Raw genomic sequence first — 22,010 nt, 5'->3', positions numbered from 1 at the left:
AGTGATAGATTTTCAGTAGCTAACATCTACTGTGCATGTCATGATTTTCCAATATTAGAGGACAATGACCCCTTGTCAAGAGACCAAATTATTTCACATTGATAAAACTACTTCATCAAACTGAAGGTACCTACATATTCACATACACACATACTCACACACAAATCCTTTAATGCAGTAACATAGCCAAAATCAAAATTACATTTAATGGTTTCCTCAGCAGTGACATGCATAAAGAGCAATTAAATATGCCTGAAACAGGTAAAGTCATTGATATCCCATTTGGAAATCGATTAAACCATCATTCCATGAAACAAGTAAAACTGTTTTATACAGAATCAGACACAAGCCGGAATATAATGCCTTGGTTGGACCTTTTAACTTCCATATTTAGCATTAAATTAGAACATTTATAATAAGAATCATGATGGCTTATCTTATGTATTAATATATTTTGGTTCTCTGGACTTGTAATTGATGATTTTTAAATGAACAGTGCCATTTACTTCAAAGGAAAATTAATCAATTTGAATTCAAGTTGTATTTGTAACTGATTTGTACATCCTAATAATGTTCCAGACATATATTAAGGTAACATAGATTTTAATTAATAGATCTTACACTGCAGAAGTATTTTACTTCAATAATTACCTACTCATGATCTAAATACTTAAGCAGGCCCTGATATAAAACATTTTGCAAGTTAATTATTATGTTGCCTTCCTTCAGCCTGCACACAAAATGTGAAATGCACAATGCAAGACTGCATACTTGCTTTTAGACTGACATTTGCTACACTGAGAGCAAGCCATCTCAGTGCTTCAACAGATTACCCATTGGAGATCAAGTCTCTGCAACCATAAATCCTTTTTAAAAAAAGTCCGAGTATTTTAAATGCTAAAGCTATGCTTCATTTACTTAACCTTTCTAAAACATTCAAATAAAGACAAAAGCTACACAAACCTTGAGTATAAACGGTTAATACAGGACAATTAGCTTACAATTAGTGATTGGGGGGAAGAAATAATGCTTGGACTTAAAAGATTAAGGTGATTAACTAGCATAAGCAGTCACTGCAGAGAGAAAAAAAGAAACATACAAAAACCCTTTGTTTCATATTGCTTACCAGAGATGCTGTTCTAATTGTTGCAAAATGCTCTCGGTTCTTGAGAAGAGAGGCCCGACTATGGAGAGACGGTGTAGGCCGCAGATCAGGCCGTGAGTCTTTCTGGCCTGCTTCATCCCTTATGAATACATGGTCCTGCTGAAATGGGATAAAACAAATCCGACGTCAAACCGTGTGTTTTCCCTGCTGGATATCTTTGTTATACCTCTGCTTCTTTTGCGAGCACCAAACGAAATGCATAGTTAGCTGTACCAGTCACTGCAGCTGAGCAGTGAGATGAATAACCAACACATTGCAGGAGAGGAGTCAGCTGATCAGTTGTGGGATGCTTCCTGAATCACTGGCAGCCCTTCAGCAGCAAAATCCTTTTGCATCACATTCAAGCTGATTATTCAGGCAAAACATTTTGCATAGATTTCTATTCATTTTTCATCTTTTTTTGTCATTTTACAATCAGCATATAAATAAGCAATGTAAGCATGATAAATTATAGATTTGTGAACAGATTTTTTTGCATCTGGAAACATATCACACAGCAATTATGAAATAATCATGCAGGCACTTTTGTTGTAATTTTCCCCCAAATAACTTCTCAATTTTAAAATTTTGCAAAGTCAATGATGCCGACATTGAGAAATAAAATAATTCTCATCACATCTCGCGAGATATTCATCTTTCTAATACAAAATATAGTGATTGGATCCATATTAAAAATAATAGATCTAGAAATCTGGTGATGTAAAAAATATCAGTAACAAAATGATTTTAAATCACAAGCTTTCTGCTACAAAGTAAACATTTCCAAACCCAATATAAACTTGAACTATGCACGCTTTCAGGAGAAAATGGCAAAAATGATATTCAATTTTACACCAGATTTATGACAATGTAAAATTATACTTTTTTAAAATTCAAAGCATTCAAATTTTCATATATGTTTCATGTAAAAGTACAAAGCAGAAATGGAAGAGTACTGTCTTTGAGCTTATTTTATATTTTTATACAGATCCAACACAGTGAATTACTTAAAAGTCAGCTTGCAGTTACAACACCAGAAGACAAATTGTCCCTTGGCCTTCACTACAAGAGGAAATAAGTGCAAGAGTACATATGTCTTGCTCCAATCGTCCAGGGCCCCACTGAGACATCCGGAATAATGTACACAAGTGTACTCTCCGTACTTTAGGGATGAATATACAGTGGATTTTGGTTAATTGGGTCATTGGTTAATTGGGACAGCCTCTTATTCAGGACGGCTTTTTAAGAACAAAAACTAACTGAGAAAATAGCCGTGATTCCCTTTGTTTATTTGGGACATTGTGCCGCTTAATTGAGGCAAGAAACCGTTGCTGAACAGTTTCTAACCAATGTGAGAAGCATGCACTTATGTGGCCGTTTGACACTCTGCCTTGATTACAGCAAGCTGTTTTTAAGTTAACATCAGTTTTGTGCACTTGTGTTCAAAAAGCAGTGATTTCTGTCACTGACAGTTGGTGAGAAATAAGCAGCAAGACAATGCAGAATTGTATTGTCCACTGCAGTTTCAAGCATTCAGACTTGGAGATACCAGAAATTGCCAGCAGAGAAAATAAAATGATTTCATTACTTCAACAAGTTAGGAATTATAAAGAATTTGAAGGTATCAGCAATCACCTTAAATGTTACAATGAAAATGAAGATTTGAAGGATAACATTGTAGGAAGGCAGTCCATTATCTCCACTGTGCTAATTTTGCTCATTTACAGTCAATCAAAAGAACATGGCAGTATTAACTGGATGAATTCAGAATACACAGTATTATAGTACTGTAGAATATTGATAGCGTTCTAATTTGCTCTGTATTTCATTAAAAACACAATTTGTTACTCAGTTAAACAATAGCTCATCTTTTTTTTAAAAAAACACCTTTTTAACTATTTCCATGAACCTTTTGCTTTTTGGGGTAGCTGCCTAATTGGGCCAAAATGTCCTGGTCCTGATATGCCCAAATTAACTGGAATCCACTGCACCTGCAACTAAGATGTACAGCAAAAGCTTACTGGATTGATTCCTGAGACTGTGGGTTTGGCATTAGGCTGAATAGCCTAGAAGAATGAGAAGTGATCTCATTGGAGCTGATAAAATGCTTAGAGAGTGATAAGACAACTCTGAGCTTTCAGTCACCTGTCACTTTAATTTTCCTTCCTAATCTGCCTTCAGCATTTTACATTGTTCCAACAAAGCCCAGCATAGCTCAAGCAATGACACTTCATCTTCTGACTAAAAACAATGCATCCTTCAAGACAGAATAATAAGTTAAACAATTTCAGGTAACCCCATTTTTTGAAATAATTCCATAGAAATATGGGTATTCTTTCCTATTTCAATTGTTTGAATCGCCATGTTTTTGAAAAATAATTACCTTTATGACTTTAGTCTGCATGCTATTATGAACATTTCTTCTGCCCTCTTCAACTTCCCCTCCCTACAACCAAAACCATGCTTGCCTTTTCTCACCTCATCAGTTCTGATGAAGTGTCCTTGTCCTAAATTGGAGACTTTCTTTCCCTGATTTCATTTACTTTCTCTCCTGGTTGGTGGTACTTGACCTGCAGAGTGTTCTGTTTTAGCCTAAACATGCCTATTAGGAAATAAGTAAATGCAGGGATATTGATACTTTTGGCTGGGATATTTTGAACCAAAGGTTAGAGTATTAAAGCAAGGAATTAGACATTCAAGACAATGATGATTTTTTAAAAAAATCACCTAAAAGACAAATCTTTGGAATTTTTTTTTTACCCCAGAGGGCTGCGCATATGAGACAGATTGTTAATTTCTTTTTGACAATACAAAAAATCAAATATGGAATTATTGCAGGAAACATAATGCATAGAAAAATAGAACCAGGAGTAAGCTACTTGGTCATAAAACCTGTTTTGCCATTCAATGTGATCATGGCTGACATATTCCTACTCTTTCTGTATCTCCGGAAGCACCAAGAAATTTATCCATCTCCTTTGCTGAAGGGAAAATTTTACCTGCCAAGTATGTTGGAATTCTTTGAAGAAATAAGGATAGACAAAGGAGTCAGTGGATGTGGTTTATTTGGATTTTCAGAAGGCCTTTGTCAAAGTGCCACATATGAGGCTGCTTAGCAAGATACGAGCCCATGGTATTACAGGAAAGAAACTAACATCAATAGAAGATTGGCTGACTGGCAGGAGGCAAACTCTGGGAATAAAGGGGGCCTTTACTGGATGGCTACCGGTGACAAGAGGTGTGCTGTAGAGGTCAACATTGGGATCACTTCTTTTCACGTTATATGTTAATAATGGCAAATGATAGCTTTGTGGCCAAGTTTGTGGATGATACAAAAATAGGTTTAGGAAGCAGGGTGCCTGCACAAGGACCTCACAGACTGGGGGGAGGGGGGAGTGGGCAAAGAAGTGGCAGTGGAGGTAAGTGCATGGACAAAGAAGGAATAAAAGTGTGGACTATTTTCTAAATGAGAAAAAAATAAAGATCAGAGGTGCAAAGGGACTTGGGAGTCCTCATGCAGAATTCCGTAAGGGTTAACTTGTATTTTGAGTCAGTGGTAAGGAACGCACATGCAGTGTTAGCATTCATTTCGAGAGGACTAGAATACAAAAGCAAGGCTTTATATGATATTGGTCAAATCACACTTGGAGCTTTGTGAGCAGTTTTGGGACCCTCATTTAAGAAAAGATGTGCTGGCATTGGAGAGGGTCCAGAGAAGGTTCTCGAGAATTATTCCAGGAATGAAAGAGTTAACAAATGAGGAGCATTTGATAGCTCCAGACCTGTACTCATTGGAGTTTAGAAGAACGGGGGAGGGGTGGGGGAATCTCATTGAAACCTATCAAATATTGAAAAGTTTAGACAGAATGGATATGGAGAGGATGTTTCCTATAGTGGAGAAATCGAGGATCAGAGAGCCCAGCCTCAGAAGAGAGGGACATCCACTTAGAACAGAAAAGAGAAAAAATTTCATTGGCAGGATGGTGGTGAATCTGTGGAATTCATTGCCACAGATGGTTGTGCTGGCCAGGTCATTGGGCATACTTATGGTGGAGGTTGATTAATGAGGATGGCAAAGGTTATGGGGAGAAGGCAGGAGAATGGGGTTGATGGAGATAATAAATCAACCATGAAGAAATGGTGGGGGCAGACTTAATGAGCTGAATGACCTAATTCTGCTCCTATTTGTTGTTGTTGTTATTGTTGTTTCTTCCCACCCTACGGATAGTATAGTTGTCTCCATAGGTTTTTTGTGGGAAGGTATGAAAGTAGTTTGCCAGGTCTTCCTTCCACGCAGATACTATTGCTTCCCAGGTTGGGACCCAGTCGAATTCGAACACAGGACCATCCGCCTCGAAGTCCAGTGCTGACGCCACTACACCATCAGCCAGCCCTCCAATGTCTTATGGTCTCCTTTTCAAATGCAACAACTTAGTCTCTTCACCCCTCTATGGTAAAGAATTCCACAATTCCGTCACTTAGTCTTTTTTTCCCTGATCTCATTTAATTTAAAATGTCTTAATCAAGCACAAAGTCTTGAGCCTGTGAATCTTTCTTTTGGCTACCACAAGAAAGAGCTGCTCTGGCCCTTCAAGATCCTTTCTCAAGCTTCTAAAATCAAGTGAATACAAAAGTAGTCAACCAATTGCTCCCCATGTGGCACTCTTGTTCTCACAGGAAAACAGTCCAGTGAATCTTCTGTGCATTCCTCTCCAGCAGGTAACTGCTTTTTTAGTTAAACACAACAAAATCAAAATTGCACTCAGTACTCCACATGTATGTCAACCAAGACACTTTAATAAAAGAAAATATCTTTGATGTACTAAAATCCTTTTGCTATCAAGGACAACACACAATGTGTTTTCTTAACTGCTTGCTCGCTCTGTGACTGTTGTACTAGAATACACAATTCCTTTTGTTCATCAATACTTGTGATCTATCACAAATGAAATAAGAAGGCACTATTCATATTTTTTCAACTGAAATGGATATGATTATCCAAGTTGTACTGAATCTGCCAAAGTTCTGACCCTCCCTTAATCTGTCTAAGCTGCCTCCAGCAATGTTTGCATCATTCTCACAACTCCAACCCCAGAGTTTAGTGTTGTTAACAAACTTCAAATTACTACATCTTGTGCCCTTATCCAAGTCACTTATAAAATGCGAAGACCAAGCAGCAATTGCTGTGATACCCTACTATTAGAAACAAAGCCAAGTGCTTTAATCTTACACCATAACCTTTTCGGTGGGACTTTATCAAAGGTTTTCTGAAAATCTAAGTGCATCACATCCACAGGTTTTGCCTTGATGATTCTACCAGTTCCATTTCCTTCAACAGTAGTTTATCCCATGACTTAATTGCATTGAAATGACAGCAAACGTGCAAGTTTATCGTCTTTTGGACAAGAGTTTTTAAGCAGATGTGTGACAAACGTCAGAGACTTTTTTTTTACAGTCACAACCCTTCTTACTGATTTTCCATTCTAAGTTGTAAAAATGAATAAAAACCCTAGAAAATCTCTTTTAACTTTACCATTACCCACCAATGAATAGTGGTACATCATTCAAGTTTGAAAATCTAGTGGAGAAATATAAAGCAGCATTATGGAGCCACGTGTGTTGAATGGTATTAATGGACAGATTCTTTTTTTTTAATTTATATATTATTCAATATAATTAGCATTTCAAATGATAAGCAACATTAATTATGTTGGTATTATTTTTCAAGCAATATGAATACCATATATAATTATTTTAAAATCCAGCACTTATGATAGATCTGGTTGGAATCAGAATCCCATCAGAATGGTTTCATATGTGATGGCACCAAAGAAATACATCTTCCACAACGACTTTGTGGTGTACTGAAGATTCAATCTTTCAAATTTAATCAATACATTCAGAACACACAAGTACATTGTAAGCCCACTTGCATATTTCCAATGTGACTCGACAAGCCATTTAACTAGATACTTAACTGTTCCACAGACATATATACAAATAAGAAAGAACAGGCTAAATCTGTCATTTTAATGTAAACAACGTGGTATCAAAAAAGTAATAATTTTGATCTGAATGAAGAACTTATAAGTACTGGCTTGTAACCAAATTTGTAAAGAGACAGGAAAACACAGGGATTGGTAAAAGTATCACCAGAAGTAAAGTGTATGAGAGAGCCAGTGACAAACAGGAGACCCAAGTCAAGTGGAGGGGCACAGTAATGGAGCTTCAGCAGCTAATTGGTCAACAGCAAACTCCCACCACTGCAATGTTATAATGGCCAAAGAATCTGATTAGGAAACATTAGTTGGGAATAAATTCTGGCCAGCTCACTGGAGAGTAACACTCCTGTTTTTCTTTGAAGATCTCTGGAATTAGGAGTCATAGCATCATTGCCCACTACAGCACAGAAACAGCCCTTTGCCCATCTAGTCCATGCCAAGCTATTAATCTGCCTTGTTTGTTCGACCTATACCTGGACCATAGCCCTCCATACCCCTCCAATCCACGTAGTTACCAAAACTTCTCAACCAATGATCTCCAATTCTTGTTCCACCCAACCTCAGTAGAAAACACCCACTTGCATTTACCTTATCTATTCCCCTCATAATTTTATACACCTGTATCAAATCTCCTCCTCTTTCTCCTGTGTTCCAGGGAATTAAAATCCTGACCTATTCAATCTTTCCCTATAATTCCAGGCCTCGTAAATTTTCTCTGTACTTTTTCAATCTTATTGATATTCTTCCTGTAGGTAGGTGACCAAAACTGCACACAATACTCCAAATTAGGTGTTAACAATATCATATAAAAGTTCAACATAACATCCCAATACTCAATACTTTGATTTATGAAGGCCGGTCAAAAACTCTCTTTACAACCTATTTGTGACATCACTTTCAAGGAATTATGGATTTGTATTCTCAGATCCCTCTGTTCTACTGCACTCTTCAGTACCCTACCATTCACAGTAAAAGTCCTACCCTGGTTGGTTCTCCCAAAGTGTAACACCTCGCACTTCTCTGCATTAAATTCCATCTGCCCTTTTCAGCCTATTCTTCCCAGCTAGTCCAGATCCATCTGCAAGCTTTGATAGCTTTTCTCGCTGTCCACTCCACCCCCAATCTTGGTGTAATCTGCAAATTTGCTGATCCAGTTTATCATATTATCTCTAGATCATTGATATAGGTGACAAACAATGGACCCAGCACAGATCCCTGCTATACACCACCAGTCACAGGCCTCCAGTCAGAAAGGCAACCAGATACTAGCACTCTGGCTTCTCCCACAAAGCCAATGTTGAATCCAATTTACCACTTCATCATGAATACCATGTGACTGAACTTTCTTGACCATCCTCCCATGTGGGACCTTGCCAAAGGCCTTGCTAAAGCCCATGCAGACAACATCTTTCATTAACATTCTTGGTAACTTTCTCAAAAAACTCTATTGGTTAGATATGACCTACCATGCACAAAGCCATGTGTGCAGCAGGTCTCCGTGCTGTCTTTATCATAGAAGGCAGAGAGCTTTGGCTTAATGTCTCCAGTGAAAATAATTTTACTATTCCTTCGATAAAAAAATATGACTTAAAGCCAAAACATTCAGAATTAAAATTGAGATCTTGGCCAAACAAGTTGTAAAATCATTTCTTAAATTGGTAGCAGAATTTGAAACACTGCTAATTCATGACATGGTAATGTAAACTGCTTCAATGAACAAATTCATAAAATGAAGCAAAACAGCTGAAGTTTAAAGGAATAAAAAGTAGCCAATACTGATTTAAATATATTAGTCTGGATCTCCTGGCCAGTCAAGTTGGATATGGAACTCTGCATGAGAGGAAATGTAAAATATTATAAAGCTGCAAGATCAGTGAATAATATAATTCTTGCTTTGCTCCAAAATGTTGTGGCGCAGTATCCATTAAGCCAGTGAAATTTTCTGTAATAATCTATGAATGGAGAAGATAGATCTTGCATATTCATAGTACCAGTAATTTTAGAGCACTGATTAAATCAAGAGTTATATCCTGATTTGGATTCTGTGGTCATGTCAAAACAACAGCGTTCACCAGGCCGCCAAGGCTTAAATCATAAAAGGTTTAGTGAACTCAATGCAAAGAACAACCTAATTTTATTATCTGGCTCTTGAACCAGAGGGGATAACTTCACTTGCCCCATCACTGAACTGTTCCCACAACCTATGGACTCTCTTTCAAGGGCTTACTTACATATCTCATGTTCTTGATATTTATTGCTTATTTATTGTTATTATACATTTTTCCCTTCTTTTTTGTATTTGCACCATTTATTGTCTTTTGTACACTAATCGTCTGCCCTGTTGGTGTGGTCTTTCATTGATTCTATTATCATTATTGGATTTATTGAGTATGCCTGCAAGAAAGTGAATGTCAGGTTTGTACTTTGATAACAAATTTACATTGAACTTTAAACTCTGAATGGTCTACTGAGCCAATGAAATAAAATTCTTTTTCTATTGATGTTATTGAATGATCTAATGAATGGCATGCAAAACCAAGATTTTTTCCCCCCCACTGTATCTTGGGGACAATAAAAAAAAGACAAAAATCAAACTCTTGCCTTATTAACAATCAAAGATGTTGAGATTTGAAATCTGAGGTTGGACCTTCACTCTATACATTTCTCTTTGCTTTATTTTATATGTCACAGAACACAGGCAGTCAAAGCACCGTTCAATAAATTTCGGCATACTCTCACACACTTCATAATTAACTTGGGTTTTTAAAGAGAAGAGAGGTGGGGAATTGGGGTAGTGGGAGCACTGGTGTGGTCCAAGGGCTCGCATCTAAGACCATGGCTGGCTGACAATGTAGCATGAATGTTTTGTGGGGTCTGTAAAATTAATTACTGTTGTTAACACATATTAGTCAGTAATAAAGCAATAATTTAAGTCATTCTGGATAATAAACTGTGTAAAAAAAGTTAAGATCTTTAAAGCCTGCACTTAATAATACACTTTTACTGTATATGCTCTATTTAATCAGTTTAACTTGATTAAAATGCATCATGTTTTTATGTATCAAGAGTTAAACACTGCCAACCTGAGACAATTTTTTTCCCACTGTCCACATTTCCACGAACTCTGACAAATTTAGTAAACTTTCTAAACCATTCCATCAATATTCTCATCCAATACATGATAAATAGGGGACCTAACACTGATGCCTGCAGCACACCACTGGATCTCCAATCTTAAAACTAACCTTACCTTATGACACAATGCCTCCTACCAGAAAGCCAATTTTGTCTGCAGTTGGCTGGTCCACCCTGGATCAAATCTTTTGGACCAGATTACCATGCAGGACCCTGTCAATAGCTTTGCTGAAGTCGCTATGGACAGCATTCACTGCTCTGCCCTCAAAATTCTTCTTGGTCACCTCTTCAAAAAAACAAATTGATGAGTTCAAATTTTCCCTCACACAAAAAGCCATTTTAAGTCTTCCCATTCAGTCAATGCCTTTCTAAATGGAGACAAGCTGCATTTCTCACACTCCTCTCCTGTAGTCACTGTACTATTGATGTTAGGTTCACTAGCATATAGCTCTCTGGTTTGTCCTTGCAGACCTACTTTAAAAAAAGGCATATAAGCCACCTGCCAGTACCTCACCCGTGGTTTAGAAAAGCACAAACATCTCTGCTAAAGTTCTGGAGATACATCCACATTTTTGCACTACCAGACCACTAAGACCACCTCTATGGCAATTTTCAGAACACTGCTCTCTTCCATGAACTTGCTAGCTTCCATGATCCTCTCCAGAATAAGTACAGACCAAAAGCAATCATTTTCGACCTTGCCCTTCTCCATGACTCCACAGTTCAGAAAAAGATAGAGTGGTTTGAAAAATACAGCTAAAATTAGCTTAACACAATATTAAGCATTTAACATCTCTTGGTTAAACAAATGAATTGACTTAAACATTATTGAAATCTCACTAGTCATATTGGAATACAGTAGTTAGATTCTCAATGCATAAAAACACCTTTTTAAACACATTTTCTACACTCTGAACTACATGAAACATCCTAATTTTTATAAGCATTGCAAGGAACTTAAATTTGTGGAACCAAAATTATGGTTAATTGATCTAATGGTATGGCCTGATATAGGGGCATAGAAGGTTGAGTGTGTCAAATTCGAGTTTGGATCCGTGTAAAAGATTGCTAAAATTTCAGCCTTTTTGGTGACATTTTCTTTGCTCTAATATTTAACTAGAAACTATCATCTCCGGGTTTTTAAATATCCAGAGGAAGATTTCCTGTTGGAGTTCTTCCATTTTGTTCACCAGCCCAGCACTTTCTAGTTGTCCTGCTAAACTTTCAGTGGATGCTTGGAATCAACCTCCTGGGTTCACCCTGAACTCAAAAGGAGATTTTAACCCCATTCAATGTAAGTATCTATGGATACCCTCACTAAAAGAAGGTTATACGGTATCCACCTACTCTTGTAAGACTAGCTTACTTCCCTGTCTAGTCTCTGCAGCGAGGTCTAGCTGCCAATACCCACTATTTAAGTGGTGGATTTCCACTCCCAAGGAGGACATTATTTCCAGCTAACATAGTAGTTTAAACATGGTTTATTTTATTTTTAATGATACACGTTTAAATTTAGACAAATAATTCTTAACACACATTTAAATCTCAAGCCTCAGGACCCCACCACTACCCTTAGTTACTACCCTTCAACTATCAGGCTCTTGAACCAGGGAGGATAACTTCACTCGCCCCATCACCGAACTGTTCCACTGCATACTGAGCCCACCACAATCTACGGGCTTTCAAGGACTCTTCATCTCCTATTTTCGATTATTATGATTATTTTTCTTTTGAATTTGCAGTGTTTGGTGTCTTTTGCATATTGATTGTATGTCCGTTCTGTTGGGCACAGTCTTTAACTGATTCTATTATGTTTCTTGGATTTACTGAATACGCCCCACAAAAAAAATCTCAGCGTAGTATATGATGACAAACATGTACTTTGATAATAAATTTACTTTGAACTTTGAGGATTTCTGATTTATAAAAGATTTCCAAATTACAAAAGATGTATAAACTACAAAGAATTTCCAAACACAGATGCAATTGTCTTGAACTAAAAGAATAGACCATCGAGCCTCAAATTCCTCTCAATCCCCAATGCATTTCTAACATCTATACTATTTTGTGACTAGTTAACATTATCTGCAGGTGATGTTTTTGTTCTTGTTGGGACAAAAGAATTTAGTTATTACATAAAAACAGGTCCCTCCAGCCCAATGAACCGTGCCACCCAGCAAACCACCTGTCCCCAACTCTTCCTCTGCTACATTGACGACTGCATTGGTGCTGTTTCATGTACCCATGCTGATCTCATCAATTTCAACAACTTTGCCTCTACTTCCACCTTGCTCTTAAAATTCACTGTCTACCATCAAACACATCTTTACCTTCTCTGCAAGGATTGCTCCCTCTGTGATTCTCTTGTCCATTTGTCCCTCCCCACTAATCTCCCTCCTCGCACATATCCATGCAAGCAACTGAAATGCTACACCTGCCCATTCACCTCCTCTCTTACCTCTATCAGGGCCCCAAAAAGTTCCTCCAGGTGAAGCAACATTTCACCTGTGAATCTGCTGGGATCATCTAAGGCATCCGATATTCCCTATGCAAACCTGATGAAACCCAAAGTAAATTTCAGGGACTGACGTGTTGAGCAGCTCCACTCCATTCGCCAAAAGTGGAATTTCACAATGGCCAACCATTTTAATTCCTATCCCCGTTCTTGTTCCAACATGTCAATCCATGGCCAACTCTTTTGCCACTCTCAGGGTGAAGGAGCAGCACTTCATATTCCACCTAGGTAGCCTCCAAATGATGGCATGAACATGGATTTCTCCCTCCAGTATTTCCCCTTCCCCCACCTCCCCTTCTACTCCTCACTCTGGCTGCTTAACTCTTTCTCCTCACCTGCCTGTCACCTCCCCAGTACCCATCCTTCTTCCCTTTCTCCCATGCTCCACTCTCCTCTCCTATCAGATTCTTTCTTCTCCAGTCCTTTACCTTCTCATCCACCTGGCTTCACCTATCACCTTCTAGCTAGTCCTTCTACACGCCCCCCCACCTTCCACTTTTTATTCTGGTGTCTTTCCCCCTTCCTTTCCCGTCCTTAAGGGTCGCAGCCCGAAATGCCGACTGTTTATTCATTTCCATAGATGCTGCCTAACCTGCCGAGTTTCTCCAGCATTTTGTGTGTGTAACCCACCTATTTAACCCTAGCCTAATCACAGCACAATTTACAATGACCAATTAACCTATTAACTGTCTGTGGACTGTGGGAGGAAACCAGAGCACCCGGAGGAAACACAGGGAGGACGTACAAACTCCTTGCAGATGGCACCAGAACTGAACTCTAATGCCACGAGCTGTAATAGTATTGCACTAACTGCTACACTACAGATGGTTTAAAAGCTTCAGGGGATAGGGAACTCAGGTACCCAAAACTAATGCTGTGAAGTTTGACCCTCTGAGTATACAAATATTCCAACTACTGATTGATCAACTATATCTGTGACCATGTTTGATGTGCCGAGTGACAAAATCAGTTTGGTCTGCAAGCTTCTTTGAACTCAGTCACAATAGTGTAAATAACTTAGCCAATACGCTCTGTCTGCCAGAGGAAGCAGGATCTCCTAATGGCCACACATTTTAATTCCACGTCCCATTCCCATATATCAATCCATGGCCTCCTCTACTGTTGAGATGAAGCCACAGTCAGGTTGGAGGAACAACACCTGATATTCTGTCAGGGTAGCCTCCAACCTGATGGCATGAACATTGATTTCTCTAACTTCCATTAATGCCCCTCCTCCCCTTCTTACCCCATCCCTATATATATTATATATATATATATATATATTAAATACACATCTTACCGAAATGACGACTGTACTTCTTCCTATAGAAGCTACCTGGCCTGCTGCGTTCCACCAGCATTTTGTGTGTGTAGCCAATGTTGTGTGGTTTAAAGCAGACCAATGCAACTCATGATTTAACCCTAGCAATTTACAATGACCAATTAACTTAACAACCAGTACATCTTTGGATTGTGGGAGGAAACCAAAGTACTCAGAGGAAGCCCACGCATTCTACGGGGAGGATGTACAAACTCCTGATAGAGATCAGCCAGGTTTGAACTCCGACACTCTGAGCATAATGGTGACACACTAATTGTTACTCTACCATTAGCTCCCATGTTGTGCTACTGTGCTAAAAAGCTTGAGGTTAGCAATAAGTCTCTCAGGCCCTGGAAAGTAAACATCCGTTACACCTCCTTCTGTGAAAATTCATTGCTCACCAGAGAAAAGTTAAATAGTGGAATTTCACCTCATGTTTAATCAACAGACTATTTTTTTCTGAACTAATTATTGTATTCTAAGTTTTCTTGGAACTTGACCTTTAAGGCATAGTTTTTGGAGAGATCTAGCAGCAATTTTGAGTGTGTTCGTGTGCATGTGTGTGTCTGTATACACGCACGTTCAGAGACAACATTTCAAACACAATGATGCTACCTACCTTTCTGTGGATGACGGAAACATTGGATTGCATGGTGTTATCGCCATCATGCATCATGGCGATCTCTGAGCTATCATCAAAGACTTCATGCAGACTGTTAACACTGCTATTCTGGCTCCCTGTGCTGATTGACATACTGGGAATGGACTGATTACTTCCCAGGCTGTCTACTTTACTACCTAGGCCTGCACCATGCTCACTGTCCTGTAAGATAGAGGAAAGCAATGTTAGTGAAGGCCAACATGCACTAGTACAGTCATGCATCTGGAAATTACATGCAGCAAGTATTTTCTTATTTTACTTTGTACAGAGCTAAAACAATAATAACAGCAATAATAATAATATAAAGTAATGGGGTTATTTAGTGAGACCAGATAACTAAATCCCAGCAGGAAGATGGAATGTAAATAATAGCCATTCAAAATAATCATGGGCAGTAGGCAATCTTAAATGTTAGAGGACTGCAAATGAGGCAAGTGCAAAGTCAGGATCATTAGTTGGTTGCAACTTAGAAGTGGCAGGAGGTCGAAGAAGAGGAAGCCCAGTGTCAAGAATTTTAAGTCTAGCACTATCATTAGAGGATGAAATAACAGATTAAGAATTTACAGCACAAGAATTTACAGTATACACCGATGGCCATTTGGCCCATGACACCTATAACAATGTTTTTTAAAAATATTCAGAATAACTCTACTTGTCTCTTTTTGAAGCCTGGTAAGTTAGGATCCATCAGCTATTAGATAGCTTTTAAATAAGAGTGCTATTGCTCTCGAGTGGGGATATTTTTCTCCACTGATCCCTTTACCTACTACCTTGTTCTAGAGTAAACCACACTGTAGTTAAAGAAACACCTCCCTTTCACATTAACCCTCCATTTGCCAATGGTGGTGAGAAAGGGGTAGATGGTGGATTTTCAAGATTTTTTTTATTCTCATGCATAATTGCCCTGCAAACATGTTAAAAAAAGGATTTTCAAATGAACCTAATTTGATTTTTAATGAATTAAGACAAGCTATTCTTCCCTGAAATGACCTTCTTCAAAAAAAATTGATAACTTATGCACAAAAGCAATCCATTTCATAAAATTCTTAACAATCCACTGATAATTACTCAAATTCAGCTGATATTAAAGCAATTTTTCCCTTTGGTAGTTGCCTTTCTATATTAGTTCATGGGATATGGGCATGCTGGCAAAGTTAGGAATTATTATTATCTGTTTCCAACTGCTCATTGAACTGCTCAGTTAGTTAAGCTATTTCAGAAGATTGCTAAAAATTAACCCCAATATTGCGTGGAATTGCATTTGTGTCAGAATGGTTAATAGGAATAATCTAGTTCCCCAATGGATACAGGTGGATGAGATGAATTTTTTTATTACAATCCAAAGTTTAATAATCAACATCAATGATGTTAACTGCCTTTTGATATCCATATTTGATTACTTAAATATGAATTCCCACAGCAGCTGCAGCAAAATTTCAACTTGTGCTTTGAGGTCAATGTCTGTGCCCCTGAACACTAATCTAATATTCAAGCTATGCTTTGGTTTAGTTCTGTTCCACAGGCACATCATACATAACCAAGCATATATTTTTGTTGAAAGATCAGATGTTGTGTCAAGTTGTGCCATTTGATTACATGGAAGGAACCAAGGTGCATTTCACCTCATTTTCCTTCAGTACAAATGCACATTTTGACAATATTACACAATAACAAAGATGGATCAGATGCCCAGTCTAGGTTTGCAGTCCTCTTTCCTTCTGCCTAACACTGCCGTTATGCAAAAATTAGGTCCACTTAGCCAGACAGTGTTCAATTTATCAGTCCACTATACATGTGGTATAAAATCTCGTTCCTTCTTCCTATGTACTGCATAACAGTAAAGCAAACAGTTCATTACCACCCAAATAATTAGGAATATCAAACATGTTAATTAGCTACCACTTACATCTATTGTTCATATGCCAGACTCCCATTTAGTTTGCCCAATTGCACAAATGAATCTATTTTTCAAGTTCTGCAAATAGGGAGCACTACTGAACAACAGCAATTCTTGACTTTTCAGAATGTGAATTTTGAAATTCTTATACAATGCTATCAAAGATCTCCTATCATGTATAAGTCCATTCAAAAAACCTGGAGATTAAGCAAAACTGCTAGAAGGACCCAGTTCATTTGATCTTTAGTTGGTTATTTTGCTACGACAATCAAAAATGACTCATGAAAAGTCATTGTAGAGGTTAGGAGAACAAGTAGAGAATTGATGGTTGAATTATGAGGTTTGATCCCTATGAATATGAGCTTGTTGAGCTTGGTTAGGGTCATCTTTACAAATAATGCTGCAATTAGTGTCATAAAGATTTTTAAAAAGTACAACATAGAAACAGGCCACTCGGTCCATGCTGTTTAAATGGTCCACTCAAAACATTTAAACTACCTACTATCATCAACCTGCACCGGGACCATAGCCCTCCAAACGCCTACCATCCATGTACCTGTCCAACTTCTCTTAACGGTGTCATCGAGCTCACATGCACCTCTTGTGCTGGCAGCTCATTCCACACTCTCATGACCCTCTGAGTGAAGTAGGTTCCCCTCATATCCCCCTTAAACTTTTCACCTTTCACCCTTAACCCATGTTCTGCTTTCTTTTATGGATGGTGTGATGTCATTAAAGCAGGAACTATATTTCAGGTCAGCAATTTCAGGGGGAACAATTACTTCAAACCAAAGCACTTGCTTTCTTTTGCTCATTTATTTAGATCTGGAGCTATTATTTAGGCACATAATTCATCTTACCTCTTCCTCTTCTTGTGACTCTGTTGTTGGTCCATTGCGAGTTTCTTGAAAAAGGATCTTTTTCATTTTTCTATACTGAAGATTATCCAGCTCGCGAACTGCATCTTTTGTTCTTGCAATAAGGTCACAAAGAACTCTTTGTGGATGCTCTCGGCGTGCAAATTCATGCTGAAACAGAAAATTCAAATTATCAAAACTAAAATATCTAATCAAATTTAATTATGTTATATAAATTAATATAAATTAATGCTGCATTATATAAAGAGATGTACGAGAACACTGGAAAACAATATTCAGGAAACAAGACCATTTTGGAAAGCAAACACCCCTGTAATATAAATAACAATGGTACTGTGCTTCATACACTGAAGTACATTGGAACTATAATCTCATAGTGTGACTAAACAACAGAACACACTTTCCATGTCTATAGCAGGATTTTTATTCTTGTTAGGCATTTCTCCATGCACTGTGTAGTAAAATTCAAGATGTTCTCATTAAATATGTACTTTCTAGCCAGTGTAAGAAGCAAATTATCCAGTAAAATAAGGCAGCTATTAGAATATTTATGAACCTATGTAGGTTACTTGTATGCACTGCTGAAGAGGCTGTCTGGGCAGCCTACCCATATTACAGATGCACCTTCGTATTGTAGCATATGGAAAATATTACTAGAATGTCATTTATCGAAGTTCTACATGCTCACAGAACCTAGATATCAATTGATTATCTGAAGGAAGGCATGAAATGAAAACTTGGTCTTCTTTTAATACCCAGCATTAAGAATCAGTTGCTCTCCAGCATTGTTAGTTCTATTTCCATATTCATAAATTTCAACTACCCACTTATGTGGTTTGAGAGAAAAATAGTTCAACAATTGTGACTCTTTCCCCCAAGAAAATTGTGAGCTGTTTATTCATAAGGTACTAAGGAAATTGTCTTCTTTTGTGAAAAGAATCAACTGGCAGGGTACTTCTAGTATAAAGTATATTTCAGCTCAAGTTTAAAGTATATTTTGGACCACCATGAAGTGCTTCCAATAAAGTGGAATGAACATTTATTGGAATGTTCGTAGAATGAACATCACCCAGATATAGTGATGAAATCAATATCCTGAGCCCTTAAGCAAAAGACAATTAGTTGGTGGAAAGCCTTGGGTGAGCCAAAGGTGTTGCCACTGCACATATACTGATATCATTATTGCCAAAAACAGGGCTAAACAGAATTACAAATATATGTATTTAGGCTAGCCCCAAGTTTCAGCTTTGCATAATTCCACAATGTTACACTTCCAATTAATTCATTAGGCCAGTTCATCACTGTGACACTCCATTCTCCCTGACATATCAACCCTCTGCCCTCTTACATTTCCAATTTTGACTACCCATCCACTGACCCTCACTCCACCACAGACAGGCTGACTCATTCTCTCTGCAGCATAAACCTGTGTAAAAACAGAATGGCAAAGAGTAGTATGTGCAGAGAAGGACTATCAGAGAATAGGAAATATTGATTGCCCAGCTGATTCTGGAAGTCAATTTCAACCTGCCAATGAGATACAGTTAATGTGCCATTCAGACAAATCCCTCAAGCTGCTTGGGGTGAGATGAATCATGACCCCACCAACAGATCATCAGTACTGAGTGTCACCTGCTCACTCCCTAAATCTTGTTAAGAAAGTTTTCTGATGGCTGTAAAGGGACACCAAATGATAATTAAAGAGGAGCCACAAGACAACACCCATAATTGTAGATATAAAATAACTTAAGTGTTTATGGAACATAAACTGTTTTCTCTCTCTTTCTCAGGAATGAACACACTTAATGATTTTTGGAAATTGCTGCTATCAAATACAAGTCAACATTACCCCTCCACAATTTTGTCTTTATTCTCTGCAACTCAGTTATAATGCTTTGAAGTCTGTTCCACAAGTTGGGTAGGGCCCAATGTTTAGTTAAATGGTGCAGAGCACAAACATCGTGAATGCCAGATGAAAGAACCAACGTAATGTTATAAATTCTCATGTTCACCTCTTCTACCAAATTCATCCCAAATCTTTTTATAATAATTTGCCTGCTTTCCCCCTTTATTATTTTATTTTGCAGACATTTTAAAAACAATTGTATTAATTTTTTTTGCAATTTTAGGATGAATTAAATGGACAATCAGGTAATTAAACTTGTTCAACCATAAAGCAAAGATTAAAAAAATTAATTGACCTAGATTGGTAACTGACAAACGACATTCTAAATAGTAATACTGTTACAAATAAACAAAGGTAAGCATTCCCACAACAGATCAGATTTGTAAACTTGCCACACCTGGGTATGCATTCGGAATAGTTAATAGAAAGATCCTCAACAATGGGCAGGACCTAAGCAAATACCAATTGAAGCATTTGCAGCTGCCTTCAGTCAAAAGAGATAAACAGATGATCTATTTTGTGTTCTTCCCAATATATCCATCACCACAGAAGACAACCACTTTGATTCACACTACCTGGGCTAACAGCAGTAGATTAAATGAAAACTGGGATCAGATAACATGCTGCTTGTAGTAATGAACAGAAGCAGACATGCTTCTAGCCACACTACACCTGTACATATGTAATTGGCACTTACTTACCAGCAACATGCTCACTGATGCCAAGTCATGTTTCCCCAAGGCACTCAGCTTGCAATTTTGGACCAAACTTACACCAAAGTGCTAAATTCCAGAGGTAAGCTGGGAGTGAAATTATGGCAACATTTGACTGTCTGCAGAGTATGATATCAGAGTTATGAAAGAGACCTGAAGTCAATGAGCAACAGTGGGGAAAAATATCCAATAACTGGCTCAAAGGGTGAAGCTTGTAGCTGGTGATGGTCAATCAGTCCTAGACATCACTGTAGCAGTTCTTTTGGGTAGCATCATAGGCACAACCATGTTCAGCAATAACTTTCCTTGCATCACAAGGTTAAAAGTGGATCACCCATATAAATACTACCACTACAAGATCAAGATAGAATCTGAATATGCTGCAGCAAGTGACTCACCTCTTACCACTTTAGATCCTTTCCAATATCTACAAACCAGGAGTGTAATGGACAGTACTTCACATCTTGAAGTGCAAGGTTTGATTGCCAGTTCGAAGCTGATTTAACTTGTAACTCAACAACCATCATAAACATTTGTTCTCTCCACCATCATTACACTGTGACTGCATTATATACCATGTACAGAAAATAGTACAGTTACTCAGCCAGGCCACACCGTTCACACCTTCTCAATCCATAATCTTTACTACAGAGGAGGATAAGAGTCAAGAAGGACAAGAGCAAGGACAAACAGCAGCAAGCGTTTAAGAACTTTATCTGCTGGCTCCCCTCCATGTGACACAACAATCGAATTTGTAATCTCTATTCTTCACTCTAAATTCAAATCCTGGAACTTCCCACTCAATAGCAGAACTGTAACAGTTCTAGGAAGCTTCATCAACACCTTCTCAAGGGCAATTCGGGATGGGGAGTAAATGCTGGCCTCGCATTCCCTAAAAATAATTAAAGAAAAACACAAAATGCACAGGTGTTGGGGGATTACTAATTCTGCAAACCTACTGGCCAATAGCTATCTTCCATAAATATAAACTGGAGAGCTTAAAATAGAGACAAAATAATGCAATAATGTTCCTTTCCAAAGGCTAAGTAAGTATGTGCAAATTAAACAAGATAGTGTGCTGACAATGGAAAAAGTACAGTCAATTTAATTATACACAAACTCCACCCAATGAGCTGCAGGAAAGTGATTTAATTGTGTTCCACTTGACTGAAACAGAAGGTGCAAATCTCCCAAAGTCCAAACACTTCTAATTCAAAATTTATTTCACCCTTTTTGATTTAACTAATATTGAAATAATCTGAAATACTTGTGAACTCAGAGAAGCTATTCTCTCAATTAAGATGCCATATAGAATGGTTTCTGGCTTGGAAACTAACCACAAAATGATGGACAGTAAAGGCAGTTCAAGACAAAGAATGATTTTAAGAAGTGAATGGATGACACTGCTACCAATAATAGAATACTTTAGCCTTTAATGGAATTAGAACATGGAAGCGATAATCTGAATTTTAAAAAGATGAGCATTAGCCAAAGTGCATGATAAATCTAGCAATGGTATGGCATAAAAATAAGCTATAAGAGCTAATTAAATAAAAGACCCATTTTGTCACTTGGATTCAGGAAAATTATGCAAAAATATATAATTTGATCACTTCTGAGGTTGGATGTGGAAGACAAATGGTCTGAACAGGCTCTTTCTGAATTTTATGAATATCAGCTCTGAATTACATAAATAAATGAAATCAAGACTCAGATTAAAAAATTGAATACATTGAAGAGTATCCACAGCATGGATAACAATACTAGTTTTGGCCCTTAAAACATTTAATTCAGAAATTCTGCCAATTGAATAGTGATGTAAGCTCTAGTTACTATAA

General features: G+C 37.7%; 1 protein-coding gene across 5 annotated transcripts in view; it reads right to left on the bottom strand.

The window, feature by feature from the left end:
* Positions 1-22,010, bottom strand: part of taok3a (TAO kinase 3a) — a 111,296-nt gene that overhangs the window by 30,175 nt on the left and 59,111 nt on the right. For 4 of the 5 annotated variants that reach the window (XM_073065452.1, XM_073065453.1, XM_073065451.1 and 1 more), the window contains exons 12-14: positions 17,536-17,703; positions 14,737-14,940; positions 1,127-1,264 (exon numbers count right to left, since the gene is read on the bottom strand). In XM_073065452.1, coding sequence (XP_072921553.1) covers positions 1,127-1,264; positions 14,737-14,940; positions 17,536-17,703 — 510 coding nt within the window. The remainder of the gene's footprint in view (positions 1-1,126; positions 1,265-14,736; positions 14,941-17,535; positions 17,704-22,010) is intronic. The other variant, XM_073065455.1, reaches the window with a different exon arrangement.

The sequence above is a fragment of the Hemitrygon akajei genome, chromosome 14, assembly GCF_048418815.1.
Source record: "Hemitrygon akajei chromosome 14, sHemAka1.3, whole genome shotgun sequence".
NCBI lineage: Eukaryota > Metazoa > Chordata > Chondrichthyes > Myliobatiformes > Dasyatidae > Hemitrygon > Hemitrygon akajei.
The sequence above is the reverse complement of the archived record's forward strand: the minus strand, read 5'-3'. Positions and strand labels throughout refer to the sequence as shown.